Source organism: Acanthisitta chloris, unplaced genomic scaffold (assembly GCF_000695815.1).
Source record: "Acanthisitta chloris isolate BGI_N310 unplaced genomic scaffold, ASM69581v1 scaffold420, whole genome shotgun sequence".
Classification (NCBI taxonomy): domain Eukaryota; kingdom Metazoa; phylum Chordata; class Aves; order Passeriformes; family Acanthisittidae; genus Acanthisitta; species Acanthisitta chloris.
In genome coordinates this window covers 174,461-193,970 of record NW_008649730.1, presented here as the reverse complement: position 1 = coordinate 193,970, position 19,510 = coordinate 174,461, and the positions used below count along the sequence as shown (strand labels likewise).

The 19,510-nt window shown below is 36.6% G+C and overlaps 1 protein-coding gene across 1 annotated transcript in view; it reads right to left on the bottom strand.

Annotated features, from left to right (window-relative positions):
• The window catches only part of PTPRM (protein tyrosine phosphatase, receptor type, M), a gene marked incomplete at its 5' end in the record, with an annotated part of 275,129 nt that overhangs the window by 85,384 nt on the left and 170,235 nt on the right, over positions 1–19,510 (bottom strand). Inside the window, 4 exons of the mRNA XM_009083735.1 lie at positions 3,019–3,206; positions 8,044–8,070; positions 8,296–8,370; positions 10,886–11,037. Of these exons, the coding sequence (XP_009081983.1) occupies positions 3,019–3,206; positions 8,044–8,070; positions 8,296–8,370; positions 10,886–11,037 (442 nt within the window). The remainder of the gene's footprint in view (positions 1–3,018; positions 3,207–8,043; positions 8,071–8,295; positions 8,371–10,885; positions 11,038–19,510) is intronic.

The window sequence follows — 19,510 nt, the reverse complement described above, 5'->3', positions numbered from 1 at the left end:
CTTTCCCTGGTGAAACTATATAATCCTGCTGTCTTGTTAGAGCAAAAACCATCCATGAGACTTCATTCAAAACAAATCCCCCGTCAAACTCTTTCTTCCTTTTCATTTGGACAGTTATCCTTCTGATAATTTATAAGGAAAAAATTCTTTCTTTGTCTAGTTCAAATTTGTAAAGAGGATGGTATCGGTCTGACAGCATTGTAAACAAAGAGATTTTCAATCTTATCAGTGCTAGAATGTATTGGGCAGTTGTTCAATGCATATAGAAGAAAACCAGCAATACAGCAGTAGTTCCATGGAAAAACAAAAACCCTCAAAGATATGGTTAGTTATAGTTCATTTTGATGATAAACAATTTCCATAAATAAAGAGAATTTTTCCAGATGCACCTGCAGCATTTTAAGTCCCCCTTCCCTGCCACTATTACCAAACTGCCCCCTAATGTATTTCATCTACTGGCATTAGTCATGACTACACCTACTGTCTGCAATAGGATGCCATTCATCAGCTTGGTAGGCTCAAAATTAAGTGATTTTCCTGGGAATTGTTTCTCGGCAGCATCATTTGATCCGGTGTAGTTAAAAAGCTATGCCACTGGTTGCACTAGAAATTCCATTTTACAGTCTTCATTTTTTAAAATAAATTAATTGTAGTTTTCCTCTAGGCTTAATGCTGGTATAAAAGGTTTTGGCTGATGAGCAAATCTTTTCCAAAGACAAGAATTTTCAATTCCATCATTTTTAAATAACAGTGGCATAAAAACCCTCATAGGAAGAAACTTGTTTAAGTCAGCTACACAAATGAAAGTTGACAAGTGATTAGCTCCTTCTGGGAATGAATTGTTTTCTACGTTTTAAGGGAAAAAATATCATCAGTGACTTTGGAAGTAGCCTGAAGCATGGGCTTTGGAAGCCTAAAACTACAAATACCAGTTTAAACATTTATATATTTAAGCAATTCTTGTAACATGAAGTGGGTATGACAAAGCGTGAAGTTTAACAAAAACCCTATCTCTTGTAAAATGCAAGCAGTATGCACACTTGTAAAAACTCAGCAATATACTAGGGGCTGTCTTAGCCATCCTGAAGGACCTGCAACAGTGAACACATTAGTTCCTACCTTGAAAACTTAAGCATGGTATATTGAGCCTTTAGGACACTGCACTCCCATGCATGCCCAGAAGAGAAATTATTGCTTGCCATACAGGGTAGAAGTAATTCAAAGGACTTTTGTTGTTTGTCCTCCCTATCTTTCCCTTGAATGAAAGAATGAGAAGATTTTTTTTTGCTGGCTTCTACTTTGAGAAGACAGTTAAAATTGAATCTGTATCATTCTGCTTTTCACCAGTTACACCAGAGTCACATCATGGTAAATACACCTGTTCCTCTGATTTTTCACAGTCTAGTTTCCATGGAAAGGAAATGTAGGACTGTGTGCTGGGCTGGGCATGCAGTGCAACTTGGATAGGTTCCTCAACTGGTCAAATGGATGCTACCACATACAGAGGCAGACACAGGCTTTGTCAGGTTTAGCCTGCTCCTGGAAATGGGGGAGTGGGCTGCTGGTGATCCTTATTTGCTTCCTAGAGCACACAGCATGGAATAATTTATTTTTTAATCTAATCACACCATCTTGGATCACAGCCTATATAATGTTTTAAAAGTTAACAGAGTGTTTCAGAGGTGGCAGCTTCCAGTCTGCCTACAGATCAAACCCCACAAGCACGCAGTGCATCTTCCTACTGATCAGTCAAAATTACCTCATTAATTCCTAGATACTTGACAATTTTGACAATTTATAGGACAAACCTGATGATCAATCTTATGTATTTTTCCTATGTGAAGTAAAATATTTATGCTACTTGTTTTTTTCGGTCCAAATCTACTGAACTGTAACCTGTGAGGAACTACTTGCTATAAACATCAACCCATATTGGTGTTTCTGAATGTGAGAATCATTTGCAAGAATAAACTCCATAAAATCTGAGCTAAAAGGCAAAGAAAAGTGGACAAAGGACATTCATTTTTACCCCATAACAATTAAAATATTTGACCTAAGCAGATTTTAAAGGGTCTGAAGTCCTCCCTCACATTAGACAAACATTTTAAAGTCCGTTCATCCAAATACATGATTTCAATGAGGAGTGGTGTGTTCTTCACACTCTTTAGCAAAACTGAGTTTTTGAAGTCTGGAATAATACTACCCTTAATTCTGGGCATGAGAACAAGTTCTGTTAGTTTTTTGCTTTCTTTTTAGTTAGCAAACTGACTCATCTCATTAGGAAGTCAGGACCTGCAGTGCAATGTGCTGTATTTCTACAGGATTTGCCAGGATATAGTGGTCATGACATTTAAAACTAAGATGATGACATGGAGGAACAGGTCACTCTAGCATGAAATGAAGAAACAGAAGTTGAATAAAAACAAAAAGGAGAAAAAAAAGAGACTCTAAGTTCATATGAGAAATAATGAAGATTAGAGATAGCCTCCAGCTAGTCAGAAATCGTTCAGGTACCACAGATTAAATTTTATAGCCCCATGGGCCTCTCTGAAGATCTGTGCACCTTCTTTCCACCATGGAATGGTATTATTCCAAGAAACAGTGCTTGTAGAACTTGATTTCTAAGCTAATATCCAGTTACAGGGTAACTGTGATTAGACAATCTGTGATGTAGAACTTTGAAAAAACGCTGTATTTTTCAATAGTGAAAGGAAAATATGAGATGTTCTGGGAGAACACTAGTGGATGTGTTTTTTTAAACACACAGCTTTATGCAATTAGAATTAAACAGAGATTTCCAAGAAAGGTTGCTATACCTCACTCCTCATCCTGGCTGGTTACGATTAAACAATTTGCTCATTGTAGAGGTGACCCCTTCCATTCAGTTATGTCCCCTCACACAGCAGCTGGCTCACTTGGTTGAGCAATTATTTTTCCTGTTCTGTGGTACAGGGAGCAGACAGATACAGCCAACAGTGCAGGAGACATAATAATCAGATCATTAGACCTGACACTTACTTCATACTCCTCTTTAAATCCATAGCCTTCTGCACACTTCATCTGGGTGATGTGCTGCAGCAAGTCAGCTACGCGGATGGCTGGATGGAGCTGTCCAGTCTGGTAGGGCACATCCACTGGATCTCGCTTCTTGTAGGTATGGGATTGGACCAGGCTGCTTGTGTCACTGACCATCGTATGGGTTTCATCTAGAAAAAGAGTATCTCATAATGTACTGCTCATTTTCACTTATTAAAAGAAGTAGAAACTACACACATATCTAGAGGAATGGCAGAAATCTGACACCATCAGCATTGCTTCTGTCTGTGAAGGCTACACCAGAAGAACAGTAAATCCACGGAGCAGTTTACACAGGGAAATTGCAAGACTGATTGGAATGAGGCAAAGTCCACAGTTCTACAATGGAAGCATTGCAGAGCAGTCCAAACTCTAATATTGTTTTAAATATCACTAGCTGTTTACAAACACATTTTAAAACAGGCGTTTGGTTTTAAGCTGCATAGAAGTTTCATTCTGAAACTTCAACAAGTCCCATGGAATGAAATTGGACTTGTATTCTTCATAGATTATTGAAGTGCTATATTTCACACTGCAAATTTAGAGCAAATGTTTGGAGTGAGCAAAATAAAAAGATGCACAAAATGGCTTATGATTTCATCAAGCTAGGACTGCAATGGAAATGTAGATCTGAAAACAACACTTGGAGACGAACTACAAGAGGACAAATGCAAAGGATCATCTGATAAGGAAAAATGTCTTGACTGACTGCTGAACATGCTTTAGGACCACGGTGTATCATGAGCCACCACATTAGGCATGGAATGTTATGTCAACTGACATGCAAGCCAACAAACAGGAGACCCCCGTGGGCTGGTTAAAATTTTTATGAGACACATACTCTCCCAACCCTCCACATCTCTTCCATGGGGCAAATGGGCAACTTACCATTGATTGGCACTTTTAAGAAGATACATATCAGGAGAAAAAAAGAGGAGGAGAAAAAGGAAACAGGGCATAAGCAACAGTACTACATTAATAATTACAGGTAATTTTATGTTTGTAATTTAGTCTTTACAGAATGATTTCCTAAATGAGTGGGATTCTGAACTCAGTTTCACAGTATAAATTAGATTTACTGAAACCAAGGTATCTCACTGTGAGTTGATTCACACAGATGGAACTGAGATCAAAACCTATACTTAGCAGTAAATAGACAGATGTGAAAGTGCACTCTTCCTGTTTAGATGAAATTTTAAAAATTTGTTCAAACTTGACAAGAGAAAAAAACCCACCCCAAGGTCCAAGAATCATCATAAATATCTCGTTACCCAAATAATAATTTAACGTATCTTAGAGTTTTTGAATTTTAACCAAATTTGTAAATGTGGTGCTTTGACTTATTCAAGCTATTCTTCACTGGCTGCATGCTAAATAAAATGCTAAATATTCATAATGTTTAAAAAATACTTTATCAAAAATATTACTTTGTAAATTAAGTTGTATGAAAGGGAAGCATTAAAATAGTATTTCCACATTCATAAGTCTGATATATTATAGCAGAAAGTTCCTCACATATTCTGGATTAAAAGGTCCCAGATTCTCATGTACACACCAAAAATACTACCACACCTCATTAAAGGTGAGATTCTCGTTTTAGTTATACCACTGAAAATTGATGCTAAAGCTACAAAACTCAATCATATTTCAAGGATGATTTGAGGTTCTCTCAATTCCTACCAAGACACAGCAAATCTGGCCCTTACTAAGCATACAGTCAGTATGAAGTGTGCAATTAAACCTAAATCAAAAATAAAAGAGAAAAATTTACAGGTATGAGTATGGGCATTTCACTACTTTTCCTGTCAGTCTGCCAACCTGATCTAACACAAAGGAAAGGGATCAATCTTCTAGTCCTAAAATTTTAGAAGTTTTGTCTAACGTGATATAAAATTGTACTGCAAAGCACCTCGGGATGCATGGCATGAAGCGTGGTATACAAGTGTAGGTACAGTATGTTGCTGCTGAAATGGCACCTGAAAACTACAAGGTGGCTAAGACACAAAAGACAAAAAAAGTGTAGGAAGTTGATCATGGTTTTTTGGGTTGCTTATTTCAATTTTAAAAACCAGTTAGAAAACTTGAGGATTTTTTTTTTTCAAATTACAAGATTCATAGTAACACAGTCTGTTCATAACTAAGATGAAGGCCAAGTTGTCAGATAGCAGGTCTTGTACTGTGAAAGCAGCAATTTAATACTTATGAATCTCTTTCCTGTGAGCTCCCTGGTTTTAGACTAATTTTCCTCTCTCCATTTCTTTATCTCTTATAGCTGCATTAATACTATTTTTCCTCTCTTTGGGAATTATCTTTTAAGATGTTTAAAATAAAGTGCTTTCAATCCTTGGTTTATATGGTACATTAGAAGCCCCATATATTACAGTTTTTTCATTTGCCTCTGAGCACTGTAGCATGAACTTTTCAGGCTATGAGCTTTTCAAAGGATGAGCTCCTCCAAAATCAGTGTTCATGTGCAATGGGAAGTTTGTCCAGAATAAATACTCCTACAGCCGCAGTTTTCCTACTCGTCACTTACTCACTCCCATAGAGCTATATAACACTTATTAAATGATATACTTATTTACTAGCTAGGTGAACTCCTGGCATGGAAGGTACCCAGAACCCCAGCCCAGTACCTCTTCTGGACTGAGACACTTTTCCTTCTCCAATTTCATAAACATGCACATCACTGATCCTAGACAAACATGCTCTACACTCAGGCTAAGACAATGCAAATTTAGCCACTGTTACGTGAAGTTTGTTTGTTCATTTTTTTAAATCTCAGGCTTTCAGTTCAGTTGTTAGGATAATAATCAAAGTTTTCCCTCAAATGGAAGAAAATTTCATCATCTGAAACTAAGAAGCCAAACTGTTATGTTTTGCATCATTTAAATAGATTCATCACTAATTACCAGTCTTCTTTTTTTTTTTTCATTAGCTAAGATTTTCCTACTTCACAGGAATAGTTCAAATATCCTGTTCTACATAAATTTGAAAGCAGTAATTGTGCTGTAGCTTTTCTAGCAGATTTTGAAAACTGAGATCCATTCACCAGACTTGACCCTTCCCAAAAGGTCACACTGAAAAGTTCCTTTAGTTCCAGCTATGGGATTGACCCTGCAGTCTAACACAACTTCTTTGGACAGTGGAACACAGCAGGAGCAGGTATTAGCTGCGATTAAACCCAGCATATTTTGTTACTAGCAATATTCCTCTACCAACTCAAGCACAGCTAATTTGATTTACCTCAGATAAACACTATTCCTACACAGACAGTCATAAACACATATTGGGAGAGAGATCTGATCTGAATGGAGCACCATTCACAAAATGGTACTAAATTTTTAACATGTAAAGTTACAAAAATATTTATTTTACGCAGTGAAGTAACTGGAAGATTTGCTGAAATGATTAAGCACAGGTCTGCTGTACAAGACCATAAAATATATATATATAACTAATTGAAGATTTTAAAGACTTAGTAAAATAGACAATTTATTTCTCCCAGTTTGTTTGCCTGATATCTGAATTACTTGCTTAGAGATTATTTCTTGTGGGAAAAAAAGCTAACAAGTAGTTTTACCATTGTTATTATACAGAAAAGAATCACAAAAACAATCAGAGAAACCATTAACTAAAACTTAATGATTCAGACAGGAAATCTCACTTTTTCTCCTGATAATAGTACTTTTCTCCTTGCTCACCCACAAGGTCAGAAAGAACATCTAAGCGCTGAATGAATGCTAAAGCACACAAAAAAGTCTAACATCTCAGGCAGTTAAAAGGCACTGCAAATTTCATTTGCATGCAGATTATTACATTGTTACAGTCACTACCATTACCTTCTTTCAGATTTACATAATATATAAAAACAGCAAAGCTCCTTCTCGAAGTTGCCACACCGAAATGCACTGTGCTAAACAGCCTTTTACAATAACAAATTTTCAAGATCACCTTCCTAAACTTCTACTTCCTAAACTTACAGTTTAGGGCAAGATTCAGTTAAGGGGGCCTTATATTTTTTCCAGTGTTGTGAACAAAAAGGAGGAGAAAGAAAAATATTTGTTGTGAAAATATAAACTGAAAAATGAGTAAACAGATAGGCTTAACATTGGAGTTTGAATTCTTGCTACAGTGCACTGTTATATTTTGACTTATTATTTTTTAAAAATGGCCCTGTTTAAAGTTAGCATGGGAAGGAGGCATAAATGAATACAAGCCACAAAGCAGTCAGAGTTACTTAAGCACTGAAAATGCAAGAGAGCCTCATGCTTATTATTTATCACTGCGCAGAAACCTATTTCTACTTGACATTGGACAATAGCAGGTTTTCCTAAATTCTCAGTGAAAATGCTTTACATTTTATGTTTTTAACCTAGAGTTCTACTATTTTATTTCATTCCTGTGACACCTGATGCATAATAAACTATATACTCTAAGTGTCATATTATCAATTTGCTGCTGAAAATACCATCTCCCCATCAGAAACTTCACTTTAAGAAGCATGTCAGATATCCTGCAGTATTGTGAGAAGGCATGATATTTGGTAGATGGCACAAACTGTATTTCGTATGATTTTCTGTATCCTGAATGGTCTAATTAGGAAAAAAAAAAGTTGTTTTTAAGAAGTGACATCTTCAGTTCTGAGATAAAACAGAAATAAAATGAGGGAAACTATTTCAATTGCTGCGATAATCAAATTCTTTTGTGTCACTCCAAATACATGCATAAACATTTCCTTGCAAATCCACGTTTTAAAATTATTTCTCTCATTTCTCCCCTGACTTGCACTATGACAGCAGTAATCAAGCCTGGTAACTGTCCTTAGCACCTCAGTGTAGCCAAGTCTACCACCCCTCCCCTTAGCATAAAACTCCAGCATTTTGCATACTATTGTCTGTACCCTGAGAACTGCAACTTCTGAAATTACTTCAGCAATAAACTTTGATAAAAGGGAAATGTTCTCACCTAAAATTGCAGTTGGCACAAATGGATCTGTCATACATCATAAGCAGGTCAATGCAGAAAAGGTAAAAAGAGAGAGAACAGTAAATGATTGATATATGTTCCTGAGTTTTCTTTCAGAAAGCTACTGTAAGCAACTGATATGTTGCTTGTATGCATTAAATTCTGGTGGCAAGAAGTATAATAACATAAAAATGTATGCTTTCATTATGAAAAGGTCTATATAGGGTGGAGACCAAGAAAAAAATTGGTTACCTGGGTAATAAGAATTAGGTACTGTTGTGCTCAATGTGTTAGTTTTCATTGTAAATGAAGATGGTGAAGATACAGCTGCAAAGAGAAACAAAGCTGGTTAGAGACAGCAGAGTAATATGCAGCTATTTAAGCTGAGCGATACAGCTTAGGTGATTGACTTAAGAGTTTGTCCTGTTGTGTTTCTTGCACTGGAATCAGGACCCAGGGAAAACCATGAGTGTCTAGTGAATGAAATAGCTAACTGAATTTCTCTAAGAAAGAAATGTCATCAGAGAATGCGTTTTGATCAACAACGGCATATATGCTTCTTAAATCATAAGATTAGACTGAATACTGATGCTTGAAAAAAGACATTACAACGATCACAGGTGTTTTTGACAGAAGCTTTGATCATCAGTAAGTTTACTTAATAATACTGTAAATACTGTATCCAAATATTCTACTATAGTTTATTTTTTCCTTTTTTTTAAATTTTATTTATTCAGACAGGTGGATAATGTGTACACAGATGTTAACAGACCCTGAATATTTCTCTATATTTTCAGGGAGTGATACACAACTAACACTCACATTGGTATTTAATCATGTAGCCACTTGTAAAACCACTAGGAAAGCCCAATAGAACACATTATATTCAGTTTGTCTCCTGGTATACAAAGATCATGCAATTGCCATTGTAAACACAGACAGATTCAAGAGGTGGGAGTTAATCACAACATCGTAGAAGATATTCAGCCAAAGAGTCATTAAAGGCTTTTAAGCAAAGCTCCTTGCAAATTCAGCCTTAGTTGCTTGTCTGCACAGCTCAAATTCAGTCTTATGAGTGACTGCAAGCACATTCCGGATACCTATAAAGAGGCTAAGAGGAATTTGTGAAACATAGTAGAGTTGAGAAAGACAGGATCTGCTGGATGCGTAGAGTGAGGTTACTTCTGCTGTCTTTCATTCATCTTTTTTTTTGGTTGATCTTCTAGAGCATACAGTTGCCAGTCCTTGTTAAGATGGGGCTATCACAAAACTGGCTTAAATAATGCTGACAGTTATCATTTATCATACAAATTAATAGATCTGAGACCACTTTGATTACATCTCTTGAATGAGGAGATTACATTTCCTTGGTGGGAAGAACAGAGTGGCACTCCTTTTGGGTATGGATACAGAGATTAGTTGAGGTCAGGGCTGTTGCAGCTAATAAATCACACTAGCTAGAGAGTGCAGACAGGATAATAAACTTTCATAGGAATCAGGAACGTTCTAAACCTCTTGCATACAAGGCTTTACACAAAGATTATTCCTAAAGACTGTCAGACTGCTTCTTCTGGTGACCACTTTTCTTATGGAAAGTCTAATTAGAGGTTCTAGCCCTCAAGTGGTACAAAGAACTTGCTATGTCAATAACTTCAAATAGGTTTGAGGTGGTTTACATAAAGAGGATTTAGTCCCAGGAACTCATTGCAGCTTCTTCTGTAGTTATGAACATACAGTAACACCACTGGGAAACTATATCATGATGACAGAAGATGAAGTCAAACCTCTTGATCTCTTCACAGAAGTAAGCAATCTCATTAACTGTAAGGGTATATTCTCACCAGAAAGGCAAGTCTGATTTGAAAGATCTGTTTCAAAGCAATTTCAAAAGTAACTCAAATGTGCAAATTAACTTTGCAAATTCTGAGCCTAATGCTGCTGAGAAAAGTCTCACTGTATAAACCTCACGGAATGTTTGTACAATTGAGCTCATCAAAGGTAAATTCTTAAGCATATTATTAAAGAGTGGGAGTTGGGCCTTGCATACTGTTAGTACTTGAAACAAAATTCAATCTTTGACAAATTCTGAAGATGTTAAAAACCACTGGCATACAAAAGAACCTGAGGTTCCTTAAGATCTACAAAATCCAAGAAACTTTTTGAACAGTCATTATTTTTTCATTCTTCTTAATAATTATAAAAAACTACTGTTTTTTTCTGGTCTTTGCCTAGTGCTAACCCTGAGACAGGAGTGAGACCTTGACTAAAATTCTAATGCAGGAAATTTTATATCCCAAATTTTATTTATTTTCAGGGTAGATACCAGGATATTAGAGTATCTCTTATGAAATTGCAGAATAGAACTGAATTCTTCCTTTGCACAAGCAACAGAAAGACTATCACCTAGAATTGGAAATAATAAGACAATCAGATCATCATTATTAAGTTATGACATTCAAAAGTAAATTTCTCCTATGAAAAAAGAAGAGAGCAGGGGAAGCATTTGAAGGACTTGGGACAGCATGAGGGATATAAAATTTTTAACATAATAGAGATTGGAAAAAGGTAAAACTACTGTTTCAGTAATGTCATTGGTCTTCTGCAGAAGAAAAGGATGCACAGAAAAAAGCTCAATTATCCTTATTATTTTTAAAGAAGTCTATTCTTGATGTCTGACTGTCTTGCTCATTTGAATAGACACTGTAATGTGCTGCACAGTGGGAAACTCTGGGTCCCATGGATTTTCCATGACTGAGTAATGAGGAATATTTTAAAAACCATTTGCACCTTTCTTTCACCTTTGAAAAAAAAAAAAGAAAAGAAAAGAAAAGAAAAAACTTACATCTCCCATTTAGATTGTGCGTGTCCATGAAAGAGAAAGCTTCGTCGCAGTTGGTGCCTTGCTCAGTGTAGCTTTTATCCATTGAATTCACCATCACTGTCATTTCCTGCCGTGTACTACTCAATGTCTCTTTCCGCTTTTTAGCCAATTTTCTTAAGAAATGAATGTTGAGAGGGGAAAAAAAGGAAAAGAAACAACTCACAGTGAGCAGACATAGTCTTCATGTTGTTTACATCAGTACTGTAGTTTGTAACCACATTATTAAGTTACATTTACATTGACTTCTGCATTTCTGGAACTTTAAATTCATTTCGCTCTCATGTCTTTCAATCTGTAGTAGTTGCCAATGCCCTAATTTACAGCCAACAGAACCTTAATCCTTGGGGATCACCACTGAATTAAAGGGGACTACCTGGATACAAAGGTGATGTGAGCTACTGTATCAGAAGCTGTATCTATTTAAATATACAAATAAAAATTACATAAAGGAAGATTTCACTGCAAATGACAAATCAGTAACAATGTTCACTTTGCATGCATAGGTCTGCAGCTACTTCACTGAGACACCGTATAATACAGCTAACTGGTACACATAACACTGTATAGTATATGTTTGATCTCTTAATACAAATTGAACACTCATTTGACATTTTAAATTGACTTGCATTTGTAGAGACTATTTTCTGTCACTACTGATTTCAGGACAGTTAGTCACAAGAACTAGTTGCTTTTTGTCAGGAGTGGTCCGTCAGAGACAAGATCTTAGATCTGATACTACAATACTGATTAATCAAGCTACAGAACTGCTTTGGATGCCTGAACCTTTTTTTTTCAGACCTGTGTGTTTCAGTCTAAACTAGACTATCACATTCTTTTCTGGAGTTATGCTTAGCTGCATCACAAAATAGCGTGTCCAAAATTCTTTATTTTTCCTTCAAGCTCTATGTGACATCTGTGACCCTGATCATGGTGGATCCCATTACCATTTGGCTAGTTTCCCAGCCTGTGAGTCTGTCTTAGACCAAGCCTTTCTCCAAGACCTTGCCTATAGCCTTAATTTAAATTTTCCAGATTCCTTCTGTATACTATCTTCAAGGTATGAGTTTTACAGAGAAATAACTGCTCCACAGACTTCCATCTTCTCCTATCTGTCCATTCAATGACTTTTCCTCTATGGAAAACACGAGCCAGTCCATATTCATCCACCAGAAAGCTCTTCGACATATCATCAACCAGAACTTACAGGAGCTTATTATCTCATCTAGGTTTCCTTCCACTCCTAGAGGCCAACTGCATCAAGCATAACCAACTTTTGCTAACTTTCAAAGCCTTTTCTTTGTTTCTCTCACTCAGTATGGAAAAAATGATTCCCACCACAGACAAAAATTTTATACCAGCCTCCACTAGACTTTCAAACAAGCACATATTTGTCTGCCCTTATGCTGCATGGGAGGAGCTTTCTGTGAACCACCCTACTGATTATCTCATTATTTTGCTTCAAATCACTACCTGCAGATACACTTTGCAAAGTACTGATATTACTGCTCACTATGTTGATCAGAAGTGCCTCAGAGTCTCCTCATGTTCCCCGTCTATCTAGCTGTTGTCTCTCATCTTACACCTAGATAACTAGCCATTTGGGCAGGAGTTCTGAGCAAGCTCAGCAGTATCTTAGTCCATAACTAAAGCTCAAAATACCTTTGAAACTAAACTCTGGCTGTTAATTGAAATAGGAATAGTAAGTGCAGGCACGGTATTGGGTCACTGCACACAGAAGTATTAAGGGTGACATTTGGCCCTCAATAAGCTGCTGGAATGCCACCCCACTCATGAGGACATGTTCCCATGACTGAAAGTGAATGAAGCACTCTGCCTTAAAAACCTGCTACAGTACCTGCAGCAATGTTGTCTTTGTTTATCCCAGCCCAGAAGCCACCTGTGTGAGCTTGAGCAACACACTCTAGATTGCAACTGATGCTGAGGAGGAGCATGCTTATGGTCAGGGGGACGGCAGACTTTGTAGGCTTGATAACAAAACTGGTTCTTTACTACTTCACAGGGCATAAAAGCAGAAGGGACCATTACATAATGGTCTGAACTCTCATACTGGGGACAGTTAAATTTCATTCAAGTAACATCAGTAAAACAATACTATTAGATCTTTCATTCTTCGGTTTTCTCCTCTCCTTCTAATTGCAATGAATAAGTAATACATTATTCAAAGGAGAATCTGTGACATATTGCCTAATATATGAGTAACTCCATGGAAGTCCTTTGTAAGGACAGGCTTACCAGCGTGATAATGTGAGATGGATAAATTTTTTCACCCTTAGATGGCAATACACTAAGTCACACATGGCTCCCTTTCCAATCCTCTTTAGCCTTAAGATGAAGGTACTTACATCTACTCCCAACACCTGCCAACAACTGGGCAGCTGCCAGTTTAGCTGAGTTGTGAAATCAGAACCTGTGACAACAGTGACAACGATAGCATCCACAGTGTGATCATTGAAACTTCATCTGTAAGGCACACAGTATTTTATTGGCTGTGTAGGCCATAGGTTAAGTACTTCAGGACACTCCAGCACTAGACCAGTGCTTTAGGAAGGCATGCAGGAGGAGCTTTTCTTCCGGAGCTTTCCCTCTCCTCAGGATGGAAGTAGCAGCTTCTTTTTAACCAGCTGCCAATCCTATTAGCTACCTAAACCCTGCATCCTCGCTAAAGCCAGGAAACCACAGTATATAGTGGCCTTCCCTTGCTCTGCAGTGGAAATGTGAGTACTATCTCTTCACAAAACCTTTAATCGCTTAAATCACAAGCTCAGCACTTTCTCTAAGACCTTTAGCAGCTAAATAATGTATTGGTGAACAGATAACAACTCTTCTTTAACAGTCTTTTAAAGAAAAGTTATTAGGACAATCCCCTGAACAACAATATAGTGATACTGATCCATATCTGAAAATCTACAATGTGGTAAAACACGATACCAGCCACTCAGTGGGATTACACAAAAACCCATGCTCAGTATGGTGCACACCTTGAGGATCTGCTGTTACAGGGAATGTCCTTTATTTTACAGTAAGAATTGTATCCTTCACAAGGAAAGCCAGAGTTCTTGCTTATTACACCAACAACATGAAGCTCAAATTGTATAAAAAGTCAGCTAATTTTCTTAGGGAAATTACACTAACATTTTCTCATTTTGTTCATTTTTGGTTTTGGTCCCATAATCAAGCTATAGCAGATTTATTTTTTTTTTTATGACTAACAACTGTACAGTACTTATGAATCTGAATCTAATTCTGGAAATACGTCTTGTGGGAAAAGTTCAAATCTGAAACAACTGTTAGAGGAAGGGAGTGATACCAGCCAGACTTCTGTACTGTGAACAAAAACACCCACTGGACTTAGTTAAGTAAACCTTGGTGGAATATAACATTTTTTACATCTGCAGTTTTCAGATATTGCTGAAAGTGTTGCAGTGCTGCAGTCTCTGCAACTCATCCATTCCTTGGATCTCTCAATCCCCAGAAGGCTCTAGCTATACAAGATTTAAGAAATTCGTAAACCCATGGTACCTCACATCATCATCACCACTCATGCTCACAGATTTAAAGCAAATTTTTTGGGGAAAAAAAAGGCTTAAATATTTGATCATCTTCACTCACAGAAAAGACACTTCCTAGCTACTCTCTCATATTTTCTCCTTCATAAAGGAAAAGAGACCTATAACAAAAGGAAAAAATAAAACAGATGGAAGTTCCCATGATGATTACCTAGGATGAAGTTATTTTTGTGGGGAAAGTAAAAGTGATCAGCTTATCACACAAATAGTGTCACTATCACTGTATGAGGAAAGAGAATATACTACATCAGTCTCAGAGAAGAGGAGACTGATATTCAGAAATATCTCAAGACTAGCTTGAGGCACAAGAAATCACGAGAAGTGAACAGGCATAATGCTAAAAATTTCAGAAAATGCAGAGCAGACAAACATATATATTCCCTCTGCAAAATTGTTGGGATTTTGGGCATTGTTTACACTGTTCTGTTGCAAATACTTATAAAAACAGCCTAGGAAAATCAAAAGCTAAAGCATTCACCACAATCTGTCTCCATTTTACCTATCATGATGAAACTCTCAAATGCTCCATATTCTCCTGTACAGTCCCTCTAGTTGAAAGGATCACTCTGTAAAACTTCTGCAAGCCTAAGTCAATACCTTTCTCAAAATCCTCCTTCTCTGTGACTTCTCCCTCAAACCCTCCAACAAACCTACTCCAACAACTCCTAACTTGCTTACTGCATTGTCAGCCTCTGGTTCATTTTCCTTCTATTTTCCTGTATCCATTTTCTCTATCCTGCCTTGACTTAAACTCTTGTGGACCTAGCTTGCCTTTTCCCTCTGTGTTGATAAAGCACTAGGCCCAAAGAATGAGGCACAATGGGACACCGCCACAGTTAGAGGAATGCAACAACAGTGAAAATAGAACTTTAAAAAAAAAAAGGTGACTAGCGCTGATAACTAGAATCAACTCAGGCCCTGAAAAATATGTGCCTTCCATTTTAATTTAGGAACAGTGGGGAAAGCACACTGATTTGAATCAAACAAAACCACTCACTTCCTCCTTCCCCATTCCAAAATGAGTGGTAGTCCTCTTTTTGTATCAGTATGCTTCCTTTCTCAGAAGCAAAGAAAGGAGAAACAAGATGCTACTACTTTCCACAGTTCCAGCAACACACTAACATCACCAAGATATTAATAAACAACATGAGATTAAATTTGGCATAGTGCTGCTTAAGGAATTGTGCTGAATTTTTTCTTTTAATTAATGCAATGATCTATTGCACTTATTGTAACTCAAAATAGCTTCTTCCTACATACTTAGTGTTTCAAATTTTACTTCCCTGCTTGTGGACAAATCACATAAATGATTCAGATAAAGAAAGGATTGGGGACTTCAATGCAATCCAGCGCTGTGGTGCACCTGTAGGTGCAAAAGCTTTTAACAGTTTGTTCACCAAAGTCCTGAAACAATCTAAAGTGCAATAAGAATGATCCTTCAGTAAAATCCTTTAGTAGCTGGTTAGAAAGATACAATACCAAGGGTAGGGCTAAATGATCATTTTTCACAACTAGTAGGCATCCTATAAAAGCGCATGTAGGGATTGGGACTATTCACCATATACACACTGATCTAGAAAATGTCCACAATCTTTGTGGACAAAAGCCATAGTGAAAATTAGAAAAAAGGTTAGATAGTTACAAATGTATCTCACAAGGTAGAGACAAGATATTCAAGTAAGACAAAACTCAGTGTTGACAGATATAAAGTCATGCATATGGGAAAAACAGTCGTTATTATACAGACACAATATTGCATCTAACTGACTTCATAAACAACAGAAGATATAAATCTGGTAGTCACTGATTCTCTAAAGACAAATGCTCAATGCTATGTATAGTCGAAGAGGCAAAAAGTCAGAAATTACTAGGTAAGAAATAGAGAACAAAATGGAAAATGTCATTAAGCAACTGTATAAATCTATGGAGCATCTATCCACGCTGTATGCAGTTCCGCCACATGCCTATCCAAAAAAGATTTTCTCAAACTAGAGAACATATACAAAGAGGTGATGGGAAGATCAAAAGAGCAGATCCTCCTAGAAGAGTGGTAGTCCTTACACAGCTAAGGAGTCCTCAGTTTAAAAAAGAGGCAGTTGAACTGATAATATGACAAAAGCATATTAAAAAAATGGAGGAAACTAAGACATTAAGAAAGAATTACTGTTTCTCTACAATGTAAGAACCAGAAGCAGAGGGTATACAGAATTCTTTAAAAATATGAATATAAAGACTTTCATAAAAGCCAGAAAATTATGCAGCACATCACCACAGGGCTCTAGAGATATCAAAAGTAAATACTGGTAAAAGAAAAATTGATTAAGGGCTGAGCAGAGGACAGTGAATGTATTACCTTATCTTCACTCTGTTCCTGTATTCATCTAAAGGTTTGTCACTGGCTACTATCACAGACATGGTGAGGACTTTTATTCAAAATGTGATGCAATTTTTAATTGTATTAATAATACCTGCAGAGATTATGCAGGAAACAGGATGTAAATACATTATTTGCTTTTTTAACACTCAGAATTACTCATTTTGAATACCTTGAATCTCCAGTGCCTTATATGTATTCTTTACGTTGCTTTTTATTGTTAAAAAAACTCATAGAAAACAAATTTTAGGAAGATGAATATCTAATCCAGTTCAACCAAAATGGTAAATTTCTTTAAGTGTTATTAAATAACTATCATTATAAGTAATTAATATTTTTAGTCTACTTTACTTTTCTTATCAAAACAGCAACACATAACCCCTTCTATCTCCCCTGAATGGATTGAGACACATATATGAAGCAATTGAAATCAAGGAAGGAAGGGAAATATAAATAGCATGACATTAATGTTAGTGAAGTTCTGCTCACCATGAACTTCTGTCATTCAATTTCACATTTTTATGCTTAATACTGAAATGAAATATGCTCAAGAATGCAATTTCAGAGTGATATTAAATTATGTTCTGTAAATATTCTATGAGACAGGGAATAAAGTTAGGACAAATATTTTTAAAGGCAATATATTTTTGTAGCAAGGACTAGCAAACACTTAATAAAATGCTTTACTAGTTGTCCCACTTGAGGAACTAGCATTTCTAGGGAACAATCACAGGGAAAGTAATTGTTAAGACAACTGAAATAAGCAAAAGGTAGACAGGACACTACTGAATTGTGTTGTTCTTTGCTTAGGATCTCTTAGTATGCAAACCTGCATTAGATTATCAAATTATTCTTTGTCCTAAGAAGTTCAACATATATTTTGCATTGACATCAGAACAAAGTGAACCTACAATAGTATGGAAGGCTGATGTAGAGATTATTAATATTTTACTATAGCCAGGGTGCATAAGCCTTTTTACCTGATTTACAAAGGGGTGGTTTATTATAATCTCTTTTAGGTGCCTCCCCTTTGTTCTAATTATCAAATTCCTGCTTCAAAGCAAATGCTAACATTATTCATTTCTTTCTTATCATGTTCTTCCATTCTCTGATAAAGAAAAAAGAATGAACTTTAAAAAAATGCTCAAATTTTGGAAACAGTGTCCTGACACCATAAGATTTAATTTCTCCCCTTTCATTCACTGTGGCCTTCATTTTTTTGCCAGAGACTTTAGATGCACTTTCAGGAACACTACAACTGGTACTGGGAGACCAAGAGGACATCCCAGTACTAGAAGGACTGGCTAGAAAGGGAGAAGGAGAAAGGAATACCAGTAAAGGGGTGGAGGAAGGATTACTTTAACTTACAGAGTTACAAGAATTGAGTGCAAGAAGAGTGCAAATGTTTTACATGAAGGGTGAGGTTAAGGAAAATGATTTTGATTTTTACCAGCATAAAAACCCCCCAGTTTTGATTTCTGTATTTTTTAACTTGCCTTTTTACTCACTGCATATAAGAACTTTAATGTTTTTTTGCACTTCTTTTTAACTAGTGGATTGGTTCATTAGCATCACGAGTGATCGAAGCAAAAAGAAAAGTTATTTGGGTACATCCCAATATCAGTGCTAGCTCATAGGTAAGGTATGTCATGACTTAGAAAATAGTGGATCAGAATAGAGGATGTGAAGGCGAATGGGAAATGAGAAGGAAAAGATGATGGAAAAGTAAGGTACAGCTGCAGGCACAGACAAACAACTCACCTATTTTTTGCTGCTAAGTGTTCTTTCTTGAATTCAGGTATACAGCACATGCTTTGTGATTTGCTAATACTGACATCATTAAAAACTCTGCTTGTTTGTTTCTTAGTTTCTGCTTTGTATGAACCCTATACATTAGGTTATCTGAGTTTCTGCAAGAGAAGGTGATAGCACCAAACCCAAGAGCACCTCAGGTCAAAGGAAGCATTGCACTGACAGAATTTCTTTGCTGATGCAGTGGCTGATTCAGAGGGGGAACACTGGTGACTGAACAACTGTGAAAAAACTGGAGCTATGTGGTGTCGCAGATTAATGTAACAACATTTCTTTGAAATGGGCTGACTCTTGTCTTAGCTCTCAGAGAAAGTTAATTTTGTAGTTACAGTTTAGTTCTTGTTTGTCCACCTAAGAAGAACTCAATGCATTTCAGTATGATTGATATGTTCTTCAGGCAAGGCTCTAGGCTATGGCAGCAAAAGGGAATTTGAGAAGCTTTGGCAGAACTCTGCAAAGCTCCTGGCTGCACTATTTCTGGCTTGAGTCAGTCACTAATCTTGCTCTTCAGAAAAATGCACCCACACACTTTCAAAAAAATCCAATACCCTTCTGCCTCCCAATAGGAGAATAAAACAGTAATGAGATGTGAACAGCAATATTTATCATAATTTATCATTATCTAATTTTGACCACAACCTTGAATATTATAAGTAATGAATTGGGCAATAAAATGTCCCATTCTACTCAGGTGAACTAAGGAAGGCAAAATGAAAAGCCACAAATTCTCTGAATTTGTTTCAAAATGTAATAATTTTGAATTTTACGTTTTGATTCTCACAATCCTCAAATTAACCAAGAAACTAGTGAATA